This window comes from Gobio gobio (genome assembly GCF_949357685.1).
Source record: "Gobio gobio genome assembly, chromosome: 8".
NCBI classification, from domain to species: Eukaryota; Metazoa; Chordata; class Actinopteri; order Cypriniformes; family Gobionidae; genus Gobio; species Gobio gobio.
Window position 1 is genome coordinate 22,116,186 of NC_137114.1, and position 12,134 is coordinate 22,128,319.

General features: G+C 39.3%; 1 protein-coding gene across 1 annotated transcript in view; it reads right to left on the reverse strand.

The window, feature by feature from the left end:
* kirrel3l (kirre like nephrin family adhesion molecule 3, like) overlaps nucleotides 1-12,134 on the reverse strand; it is a 48,129-nt gene that overhangs the window by 4,140 nt on the left and 31,855 nt on the right. Inside the window, exons 6-13 of the mRNA XM_079823679.1 lie at nucleotides 10,614-10,719; nucleotides 10,235-10,383; nucleotides 9,503-9,630; nucleotides 6,281-6,407; nucleotides 5,876-5,976; nucleotides 2,976-3,174; nucleotides 373-480; nucleotides 56-165 (exon numbers count right to left, since the gene is read on the reverse strand). Of these exons, the coding sequence (XP_079679805.1) occupies nucleotides 56-165; nucleotides 373-480; nucleotides 2,976-3,174; nucleotides 5,876-5,976; nucleotides 6,281-6,407; nucleotides 9,503-9,630; nucleotides 10,235-10,383; nucleotides 10,614-10,719 (1,028 nt within the window). The remainder of the gene's footprint in view (nucleotides 1-55; nucleotides 166-372; nucleotides 481-2,975; nucleotides 3,175-5,875; nucleotides 5,977-6,280; nucleotides 6,408-9,502; nucleotides 9,631-10,234; nucleotides 10,384-10,613; nucleotides 10,720-12,134) is intronic.

The window sequence follows — 12,134 nt, forward strand, 5'->3', positions numbered from 1 at the left end:
TTCCTATCTATTAAGACATCCTAAGCAGTTCTGCATTGTTTTCAGAGGGGCTTACCATAGGCTCCTTCACATCCTCCTCATCGTCATTGCCTCTTGCTGCGTTGTGGTCGCTGTGCACGATTTGTACGCGGATGTCGCTCTTAGACAGACGTGTGCCCTTTTTGCCTGGGTGAGGAAATAGCGCAGTGTATAGAGATTAATGAGGTGAACGGTGGGAAGATTTCCAGAGAGGTGAAAAGGTCAACACTGCTCCAGGCAAAGAGGTGGCCCCCATAATTAACCTCTGTCTAGTTAGTTCATTTGATTTCTACTGTATCATGTTTTTGAGGAGAGAATAAGAACTCTCAGATAACATCTGACCTTTGACCTCACCTTTAGCAGTGTGGCGGCAGCAGATGGAAACCAGGGTAATGACACAAACGATGAAGACGCAGCCTCCGCCCACCGATGCTCCAATGATGATTAGCAAAGGGAGGGCCTCTGCAAGGGAAACGGGGAACGTGACTGAGCTGAATTACATCTATTGAGCTACTACCTCTCCAGTTGCAATGACTTCAGACAATCCAAATTCAGGATGGACACGCATTTCACATCATCACAAGGTCAGGTACAAAGCAAGTGGATTTAAGGATTTTAAGTTTCACACAGCTAAGTTTTTCCTTCTACACTTTGTGTCCTGCCATAATCATATGTAGAGGTACTTAAAAAAAAGTCAAAGATCCTAAATAGGATTAATTTTCTTTGTGAAAAATAATATACAGTACCAGTCAAAAGTTTGGAAACATTACTGTTTTTGATGGGGTTCTTTTTATTTTTTTTGCTCATCAAGCCAGGATTTATTTGATCAAAAATACAGACAAAAACAGTAGCATTATAAAATAGTATTGCAATTTAAAATACTTTAAAATATAATTTATTTATTTCATGCTAAGCTGAATTTTCAACAGCTATTACTCCAGTCTTCAGTGTCACATGATCCTTCAGAAATCATTCTAAGATGATGATTTATTATCAATGTTGGAAACAGTTCCTTTTTTCAGGATTCATTGATGAAATAAAAACTTGAAAATGAACAGCATTTATTCGAAATAGAAATATGTTCTAATGATATACATCTTTACTATCACTTTTTATCAATTTAACACATCCTTGCTGAATAAATAGCTGAATTTCTTTTTGAAAAAAAGAAAGAAAGAATGAAAAAATGGTGACCTCAAACTTAACTAGTAGGAAACTTGGTAGTGATTTCTATTTTAAATAAATGCTGTTCATTTTCAAGTTTTTATTCATCAATGAATCCTGCAAAAAGTATCCCAGGTTATAAAAAAATATATATTATGCAACTGTTTCCATTATTCCAACGGTTTGACTTTTTATTCATCAAAGAATCCTAAAAAAGTTATAAAAAATATTAAGCAGCACAACTGTTTCCAACATTGATAATAAATCAGCATATTAGAAAGATTTCTGATGGCTCTAATGGCCGATTAAAATGCAGCCCTTTATCATTATATCAAAATTAAAATATAAAACATTTGAATAATATTTTACAATATTACAGTTTTTTTTTCTGTATTTTTAATTTGAAAAAAAAAATGACTTGATGAGCATAAAAGACTTCTAGATTAGGACTCAGACATGTTCATGACGTTATTTGTGAGATGGTTTAATGTTCATACTATCAAAAGGTGCGTCACTTCTCCAGGTGATTCAGGAAAAGCTGTCTGCTTGACAAATTCTTTCTACAAGGAACTCTTTTTTTTCCCAAGCCACGTCCGAACTCAAGCGCAACATATAGAAATTAATCTAGTGTGATCCGCAGTGGCATCACAGGACCCAGCTATTGTCTCTAATCTCTGGTGGAAGAGGGGTAACCAGACCTGACATGCAGCGAGGCAGCCGACAGTAATCTAATTAGAGATTCCAGGAGATAGCACTGTCTGCCTCTCCAGAGACTTGGCTCTGCTGCCTTGATGCAAATTGCTGGCGAAGACCTTATTTTTGGTGTCTCCCAGTACAAAGGCTCAAGCCGTCTACCACGCTCTTAGTCTTATTTAAGCAAATTTAAGATGGTGCACTATGCATACAAAATGTTATGGCCAGTGAAGCGTCACACTCCCATGCCGTACATTGGGTCTTGATTTAATTCATTCAGGCTCAAAATCTATATCTTTGTTATGGAACGAATGTATTCATTAAGTGGACCATCTTCTGATTAAATGATATTGATTTGGTGGTGTATAATTAAGATAAGCACAGGGTTGCAGGGTGTTTTGAGATGCAATCCCTGCATAGAGCTGACTCGAACTGGATTACAGCTTGTCATGACTAATCTTAAATAAAAGGCACCAACTCTAAGGTGGACAAACCCTACAACTTACTGTCAGTGTTTAAAAATCAACCATCTTTCAATGATTAAAGCAATGGTGCCAAACAGAGCTTTGCCAATGCCCAAATCTAAAACCCCTGCCACTTTTCTCACTTCACTTTCAGTTGTTTGCTTCTCACCCCTCCATTTTGACTCTCCAGACCCAATATTTCCCACACTGTAAAAAACTATTTTCATGATTTTGATATTACACATTTGTATCTTTTAACAAACCAACTTGGATAATTAATGTGGTTCAGGTAACATAGTATTTTGAGTTTCTATTTATTAAACCAATATCCTTCATTGTATTAACTCAATGAACTAAAAATTTTAAGGCAACCAGCTAACTTACTTTTTTAAGTTAAGCCAGCAATATTTTTTTTACAGTGCATAACTTTTCCCCGAACATTTCCTCACGGATTGTTTTGATTTATTTAACATCTGTTTGATCGCTACATCATTTCCATACTTCATTATGTAATTTCGTAATTGATTGACTACTACCATTCTAAAAGGTGGAATGCAGTAGTAAGGAGGTGTGTCCAAAGTTTTGACTTGTACTATACTGCTCGATGAAAGGATAATATGGCATGAGGACCCATACCTTGCTCTTCGAGAGTGACCAGTGCCGTGCCTGTACCGAAGCGGTTCCAAGCAGTGCAGTTGTATCGAAGCTGGAAATCTTGGGCCAGAGTCTCTGAGAGGATTAGCGAGGAGAGGACCCCTTGGTCACTGTTTACTGTCTGCACGGAGAAACGACCAGAAGAGCCAGAGGACAAGATCATGTCCCCAAATGTCCACACCTGAGGAGGAAGAGACAACCAGGTGTAAGGTACAGTGACAGTCTTTTTTCTAACACTTTAAGTAAGCATGAAACAGTTTCAACCGGATTCTTGATGTCAAGCAGAAAGTTCGTAATTGCAGACAAAGATTTATTTTTCATTCATAACACGCACCATACGACCAGGGACATGTTTTAAGTAGGATGTCCCGAGTCGATCTCATTGGTATCGGCTATCCTAAGCCTGATCCTTTATTTTACATCAGCTGTCATGCCGATGTCGGGCAGTAGGTGGCGGTATGCACCTTCAAGTGCAGAAAAGAAGAAAAGAAGAAAAGAAGAAGAAGCTCAAATGTGCATGCGTGACGCAAGATAACCAATGAGGTCTCTTCTAGTGCGTCACACACACATTCAAGCTTTAGCATATTTGATGCGCACTTTTGTAAGGAATCACTCGAAAGTCATTTATTTGCTATTTATTTTTATCAGTCATCAGACTATCTGAGACGCCGTTACCATAATGCGTTGCGTTTTTGTGTTGCGACTGAACTGACTGACTGGCATTCTGAGACTGCAAAGCATCATGCTTTCTAACCTTAAATCCACTTGTTTCCTCTTAATGTTGCAATTATTCTGTTTATTGTACATATAAAATACGAGAAGTATATATCAGTTATATATATATATATATATATATATATATATATATATATATATATATATATATATATATATATATGCACCAAGCACTAAGAAAATACAAGTATTGGGACTCTGTATCAGCAGATACTCAATATTTATGACTCGAATCGGATTGGGGGTACAAAAAACCTGATCGGGACATCCCCAGTATTATGTAAATGGGGTACATTTTGAAGTTGACTTAAAGGGATAGTTCACCCAAAAATGAAAATTAGCCCATGATTTACTCCGAGGTTTATATGACATTCTTCTTTCAGACGAATAAAATCATGTTTATGAATAAAAATGTTCTGGCTAATCCAAGAATTATAATAGCAGTAATAGTTGCTCTGTTTTTGAAGTCCATAAAAAATGCATCTCTCCGTCAAATAACGTGCTCCACGCGGCTCCAGGGTGTTAATAAAGGCCTTCTGAAGCGAAGCAATGCGTTTGTGTAAGAAAAATATCCATATTAAAAAATGTATTTCATTTTTTTCTATGGCTCTGCATCAGCTGTCCCCGCGCCATCACTTCAGGCGAATAAGGTCAAAATACATGCAAAATACCAGCGCTATCATATATATATACATAGATTCCTCATTAGTGCCTGCGCGGATCGGTCGAATGAGGCATCTACATATATATATATATATATATGTCTTTGATCACACCAGTATTTTGACCTTATTCGCTGGAAGTTATGGCGTGGGAATACTAGATGACATTCGTCTGATAAGAGGTAAAAAAATAACATAAATACTGTTCGGTTTCTTGCAGAAACCGATCGTTTCGTGTCTTAAGACATCAATGTGTCGCCACGAGCCACATGGTTTAATAAGGATTCGTATGTCTATGTGTTTTTACTCTCATTGCTCTCATGCTCTAAAATATCCCCATTGACATGCATTATACGACTATCACACTGCAAAGGTTGGAGTTAAAAATCTTGATTTGTGTTCTACTGAAGAAACAAAGACATCTACATCTCGGATGCCCTGGGGGTAAGCAGATAAACATAAAAATTCGTTTTTGGGTGAACTATCCCTTTAAAACCTCATTATAAATTCAAGCCTAGTTCAGCCAGCATGGCATTTTGAGCATTAAAAAATTAAGGACATACATTGTCACCCCAGTGGTAGACATTCAGTGTCTTAAACTCAGTGTCAGAGATTAGAATTTGTCCTGTGCTCGCTGTCATGTCGAGTTGGTTTACCAACAGTGTTGTGCCTCGGCTTGTGAAAAAGAGCTTTGTGAAAAACCGTGCAGGGAAGACAAGCAGCTTCTGTCTAGCAGAGGGTCAGTCTGAAATCTCAAAGCTACTCAGAGAGAGAGAACAAGCCATTGTTTCTTTACTTCACCTTTCTGACAAAGAGGTGAAATAGCATGCCAGAGAAGTCCTTCCTTGCCTGGCCTGAGGTGAAGGAATAACACGCACTAACACCCCGAATCCCCACCTGTCACTGTTTCCATTTTTTTTCTCTCTGATTCCTTCTTTGCATCATTGCTCTCTGTTACCCTTGCTTCCATCTGTCTCCGTGCATCTCTATGCTTTCCCCTTCTTCTCGCTGCCTCTCCAGCTTAGACCCTAATTATCCACTGAAATGCCTTCCCACGTACTATGGGGTCATGGAAGGTCAGCGGTGCTATGCACTAATTGCTCGTCGTTGGAAAGGAGCCTAGAGGGCCGGAGGTCTTCTGTGCAGACCCTGGCATTAGTGCAGTTCGCCTCTGCACGCTTGAGGGTGGAAGAGGTGAGATACAGGATCAGCCCTATCATCGAGCGCTCTCTAATAGGGGAACGGGGCTGTTGTAGCTGTGCGAGTGTATATTTGTGTGGGTGTCAGATATGGAAAGAGAAACAGGAGCAAGGAAAGAGAAGACTCGCATGAGATCTTGTTGGAGGGAGAGCGTGTGATGTGCAGACACAGAAAGTGCCCGCTCAAGGGAAAGGCTCGCAAACAAGCTTGTCAGGAATAAGGCTACACTAAGCATCAGATACCTAGCAAACACACACATACAGAAATAGGAGAAAGTATACTTACAATCTTGTCAGGAGGAGGGCTGCTGCCCACTAGACACTCCAGCTTGCCCTTGGAATGCTTGACAGCCTGCTGCGTGGCCTCAGCCGTGATGATGGGAGGGCCTGAAGTGTTTGTGTGAGAGAGAGAGAAACAGAGATTTACTAAGAAAACATTCTTACTAAGGGTGCTAATGAAAGACACAGAGCTGATGCTCCTTGTGCACTCAAGACTAAATGCATGAGTCATGCACATAAATATAAAGCTCATAAATTAAGGAAGCAATTCACTGATTAATAGTAAAAAATTACAGCTTTTTCCCCAACCCAAGTAAGCTACCAAAAAAAAACAACTTGTGGATTTGGAACAGAGCATATCATGGATAAAATCGAATTAAACAAACGAAATAATAAGACAGAATTCGGTTACCATTGACAGTTAGAGTCACATCTCTCTCAGCCACACCAATTCGAGGCACGATGGCTTTGCAAGTGTACGTCCCAGAATCCTCTTGGGTGACTGCCTTCAGCTGCAAGGTGTTACTATTGCTGAGCACCTGTTAAATAAAATGAACAAGAATAGCCTGTTCAGATCTGTCCCTATACCAAAAAAAAGAGCTTGCCACAAACCACATGTCAATAATTATTACCACACACCAAATATAACTGTACACTATCTATCAAATGTCTGTATGACAGTGCCTGTCTATATGCGTTTGTAATATTGATGTTTTTCACGTCCTGTTAAAGTCTTATCTTTCTAGCAAGTTGTGGAATGAAAATCATTACAGCGTGTCAATATTTCCGTAGGATGAAGATGGGAAGATTGTGTAGACACACAGCACGATTTTTGTTCCAGACGGATCAAGCCATGGCCCTAAGAGATGGCCATTACCATTAACACCAGTCATCCATTTTGTAGCTTGTGGCTCACACAAGAGAAAAGTCCAATGCCACCAATACCAAGGGGAAAGCATTGACTCCGCCTGTAATTTCGTCTGCAGCAATCTTAATTACTGTCTAAAGCGCTCCAGCCTGGGTCCTCTGAGTCAACCCACTGCTCTAATTAAACCTACGACAATGGCAGTGCAAAAATTTCCGGAGTGTGAGCAGATACTTGTGCTCCTTCTCCTCGGGTACACACGCCGTGGTCACTTGTTAGAGCCATTGATCATTAGAGCACACCCTCTTCCCCTTCCCCCTCCTTCCCCTCTCGACGCCACCAAACTGTGATTAATCCGTTTAGCACTCGCCTCGATTTTTCATTCGCCGGCACTCATCGAATTAGCCAATTAATCCATATCTTGTGGCGATGAAGTAAACGCTCTACTTGTGGATCAGATCGGCCCATACTCAGGAAGGGCAGGGTGGAGGGATGTAGTCATGGCAAAAATTAACTGATTGCCTCATCAGAACCTTCTGGCTTTTCAGCCTTAGCCTCCCACTCTTTCTCTCTCTCTCTTTCCTTCCTCTCTCGCTTTTTGTTTGCTTTCTCGGGCTCTTTATGAAATCTGATTAAGCAGCAGCAGAGAAACACTTACAGCAGAATAGGCTGATGCATTTCACACATCTACTGGAGCTAAACTTTCATTTTAGGCTAGCAATCACTTTATCCATTTGCCAAACTCTTGTAAATGCACCGTAAACAGAAACGCCATCCATTAACCATCCAACTATGAGCGGAAAATCATTTTATCTTTCTTGTACATACAGGAGTTAAATTGGGATTTTGGAGGAGTTGATTCTGGGGCCATAAACAAGATATGACAGAAAGGGTTAGTTCACCCAAAAATGAAAATTCTGTCATTAATTACTCACCCTCATGTCGTTCCAAATACGTAAGACCTTCGTTTATCTTCGGAAACAAAATTAAGATATTTTTTATGAAATCTGAGAGCTCTCGGATCCCTCCATAGACTTTCAAAGCCCAGAAAGGTAGTAAAGACATTGTTCATGTTCATGTGACTACAGTGGTTCAACCTTAATGTTGCGTTCACACCAAACGCGAATAGAGCGTCAAAATCGCGTCTACCGCGTCTAGTTGGACGTTTGAACATTTTGAATCCATTCGCGCGTCCACAGCGAATTGGACGCGCGTATAAATCGAGCATTTAAAGCGAAATAGACGCGCGTTCAAGGCGCTCTAGGAGAAATATTTCATAAAACACCACACTGCCTCTTTTCATTTTCATTAAAAATATATATTAAACATTAATAGCTACACAAATGTGGTCCAGGCAACGCATTACATTATCTTCACTGCATGTATATTTAAATGTCCTTAAAAAATAAAGTTATGAAACTTTTCTTTGCCCTCAGTCAAAACGATTTGGCAGACAACAAATGATAGATTCATGACACCAAAGATCGCCCGTCTACACAAGACGAACCACTACAGGACATCAGAGCCAGCGGCAAACGTCAGAAGGACTCCCTGAGGAAAGGCTGCCCTCGCCGGGGTTAATGAGCTCTGAGTGCCCGGTGATCGCCTGGATCTCACAACTCCAAAAACGCAAGATTATTTTTTTTTAAATAGGCGCTCCCTTTATAAATAAACCACAGATTTGAGCTTTAAACAACTACATTCTCACCTGAAAAAGTCTTAAAACTACATTTTGTGACACAATAGTAGTATTTTTAAATGATGCAGGGTTTCTCATCACGTCACTTTACCACGTGACAGCAGCAAGCAGGCTCCTGATTGGTTAATGTGGCGCGAATTGACGCCAAAGTTCACATTTTTCAACTCGGGCATCAGACGCAAATTTGCTTCAAACGTGTGAATGCACAAAAACCACCATTCGCACATATCGTGCAAGATGCTGAATTCGCGTCAAATTCAATTCAAGATGCTCGGAATCACGTCCATCGCGCAGCGTGAAACGCGTCAACGCGCCTTTCCATTGACTTAACATTGAAATCACTCGCTCCTGACTCTATTCGCGTTTGGTGTGAACGCAGCATAATGCTCAGCCAATAGTGAGCCGGCGTTTTGCCATAAAACCCAGAAGCGATGTACTTTGTGAATAGTCCACCAAAGTGAATAGCGTAACAGAGTGACAGGGAAGAGATTGTTGAATTAAGTCGTTATTTTTGTTTGTTTTTGCGCACAGAAATGATTCTCGTTGCTTCATAAAATTAAGGTTGAACCACTGTAGTCACATGGACTATTTTAACAATCTCTTTACTACCTTTCTGGGCCTTGAAAGTTGCAATTCCGTTGCTGTCTACGAAGGGATATGAAAGCTCTTGGATTTCTTTAAAAATACATTAATTTGTGTTCCAAATAGGATGGTCTTACGGGTTTGGAACGACATGAGAGCAAGAAATTAATGACAGAAATTTCATTTTTGAGTGAACTATCCCTTTAAACATATACTTGTTAATTCAATGAAGCTTTTTTGAGTGAAAAAACATGCAAAATGGAGATGAAATATGTGTACTGGATCGAACGAAAACTGGGCTGGAGAGACAATGCATTGTAAAACAAAACAAAAGCCATTCTGAATCATTGCAACCCAATTCTTCCATACCCTAAAAGAAATCAAATGATATCTAAAACTTGTAGAATGATTAAAAAAGGATTGCTGTGGCAGCTGTTGAACAGATGGTATGCCATATTTAGAAAGAAGAAGAGAAGAGGTCACCATACCACACTGGATCCTTGTTTGGTCCAGGCCAGAGTGAGGGGAGGGTTGCCCGTCCACGAGCAAGTGAAAGCCGCATCCATCCCTATGTCCACTGTCTGTGGTTTTGGTTCTGTCAGCAACCTGGGACCAACTGCAAATGAAAGATGTGGATTCACATTGTGTTCTAGCACATTTCATTACAGTGTGTTTTTGCGTGCACAAAACAAGAATGAAGCCCATTACACTGTTCTCATCCGCAGCCTTATTAAAGGAAATATGCTATAATACAAGAAGGAAATGAAGGTCATTCCAAGGATGTATTGTGAGAGGTACGCATGTTACTATATTTTTGAAGGAAAAGATGTGACTGTGTCTTGTTTGTCTCTTGTATTTGAAAATGTATCATGCAGTGCCACGTTTACAATATTTAGGAGGCTGATTATGCCTAACACTGCCGTTGGACTGTACTGAATGAAAATGTCTTATTTAACAGACACTTCACATCTAAAACATCCAAATGAAGACCAAACTGCATGGCCACAACAACAAAAAAATGGTGAGTCATTTATCAAGCACTTTCTATGCAATGCTACTTGTAGTACAACAAACATCTCTAAAATGTATCCTTTGATTTTAACAGCTTTCATTTGCTCTCTGTAAATTTCAGGAAAAAAGACGGAAATAGAGATGTATATGTCATTACGCAGGTGGGCTGAGCAGTAGAGCTTAGTTTTTTTTTGTAGGAAAGCACTTACATTGTACATCCACCAAGGTGCTGACATTAGTACTTCCTACTGAGTTGGACACCTCGCAGGACACTGGGTCTGTGAAGTAAGAGTGATCGACGGTCACCTCAAGGCTGTCGCCATTGGCCTCTGAGATTGGAATCCCACCTTTGGACCATCTGTTTGAAACATGAGGAGGAAAATACATTTGTTCACCAGGAATCTTCTTAGTGATGTTGCTACCTTTACAATGGAAACTATTATTAACACCAAACATTGAAGCAACTGTGCACAAAGCATTTGATCTGTAATTTATATCCAATTTGGGGTTTACCCTCAAACCTAAATCTGATGGAGTGGATAATCTGGGATTATGCAGTGAGTCTGTTGTGATATTAAATGTGCTTACCTGTAACCTGTGATCTCAGGGTTGGCAGAGGCAGAGCAGATGAACAACACTTTTGCTCCCTCCATCACCGTCTGAGGCTGAACAGACAGAGTCACAGACGGAGGATCTGGAAGGAAACATGCAGGATTAGATTCACTGCAGCAATAGAGGCTTTACAAATCCTTCCCAATGACTTTCCTGCCAAGCTCCAGGTGTGTAAATCTAAGTCACAATCCTTTTTTAAAATCCATTGCCCTGTCCAATTACACATATTTTCACCATAAAAAACATGCTTATATATAGACAATTGCACAGTTCCTTACAAAAATATTCAAACCAATTCTCACATTTATATAATCACTAATCTTACACTAAAAATGCTAGGTTAAAAACAAACCCAAGTTGGGTTGAAAATAGACAAACCCCAGCAATTTGGTTGTTTTAACCCAGCGGTTGGGTTAAATGTTTGCCCAACGTGCTAGGCTACTAATAGCCCAACTATTGTTTAAAATTACTATGTAGTTGGCCTAAAATTAACCCGAAATAGGTTGTAAATTAAAAATCAGACAGATAATTACTAGAGGCAACAATAATAATCAACAGGTGAACAGTTTTTAATAAGCAATTTAATAAATGTGTTTATTCACATATTAAACTTATTAATAATGTTAATTTTCGAAACATATTAATAAATGTTCATTTCCCACATACTTTGGGTTCAATACAGTCATTTTTAAACAATAGTTGAGTTGAATAAAACTACCCAGCATGTTTGGCAAACATTTAACCCAACCGCTGGGTTAAAACAACCCAATTGCTGGGTTTTAACCCAACTTGGATTGTTTTTAACCCAGCATTTTTTTGAGTGTATACTGAAATATTGCTCTCTGTGATATTTTTTATGTGGCAAAACATTTGTTTTATGTGCTATATATTTTTTTCTACTTAAACTCTGCGGACCCTGTACAGGGTCTGGAATGACATCATCATGTATATACTTTCAATTTTAAATGTCTGTGGAGGAGCTCTGACCTCATATGTGGTACCATTTGAAAGCTTAGAGTCTCTACTCTCTGGAGATATGCTTCACTTTGGCATTTGTTTTACAAAAAGTAACTTATTTACACTAAATTACTCTGGTACCATTTCCGTCTGGATTTGGCCTACACAAATTGAAAAGCTTCCCACACCCACATACAATGGTCTAATTTCAAAATGTTGGTGTAATTTTACAGGAAACCCTTTGAAGTTACATAAATCACTAAATTGTGATTCATTTGTATAAATCTTGCATACAACATGATACAGACACAAATCTTTTTTCCACTATTTTCTGGAATCTAGTGGAAACAGCCCAAACTGTCTGCAGGGTGCTAGAGCACACAGGGCCTGAGCTACACACTTTCAAAACTGAATTTATAACCAAAAAATTACAGCTTCGACAACATATACTTACATGTTTATCACTTTTAGCAGTGGTTTATAAAACTTTGAAGGGTTTCCTTTAAAATGACACCAACATTTTGAATTTTGAGACCACTG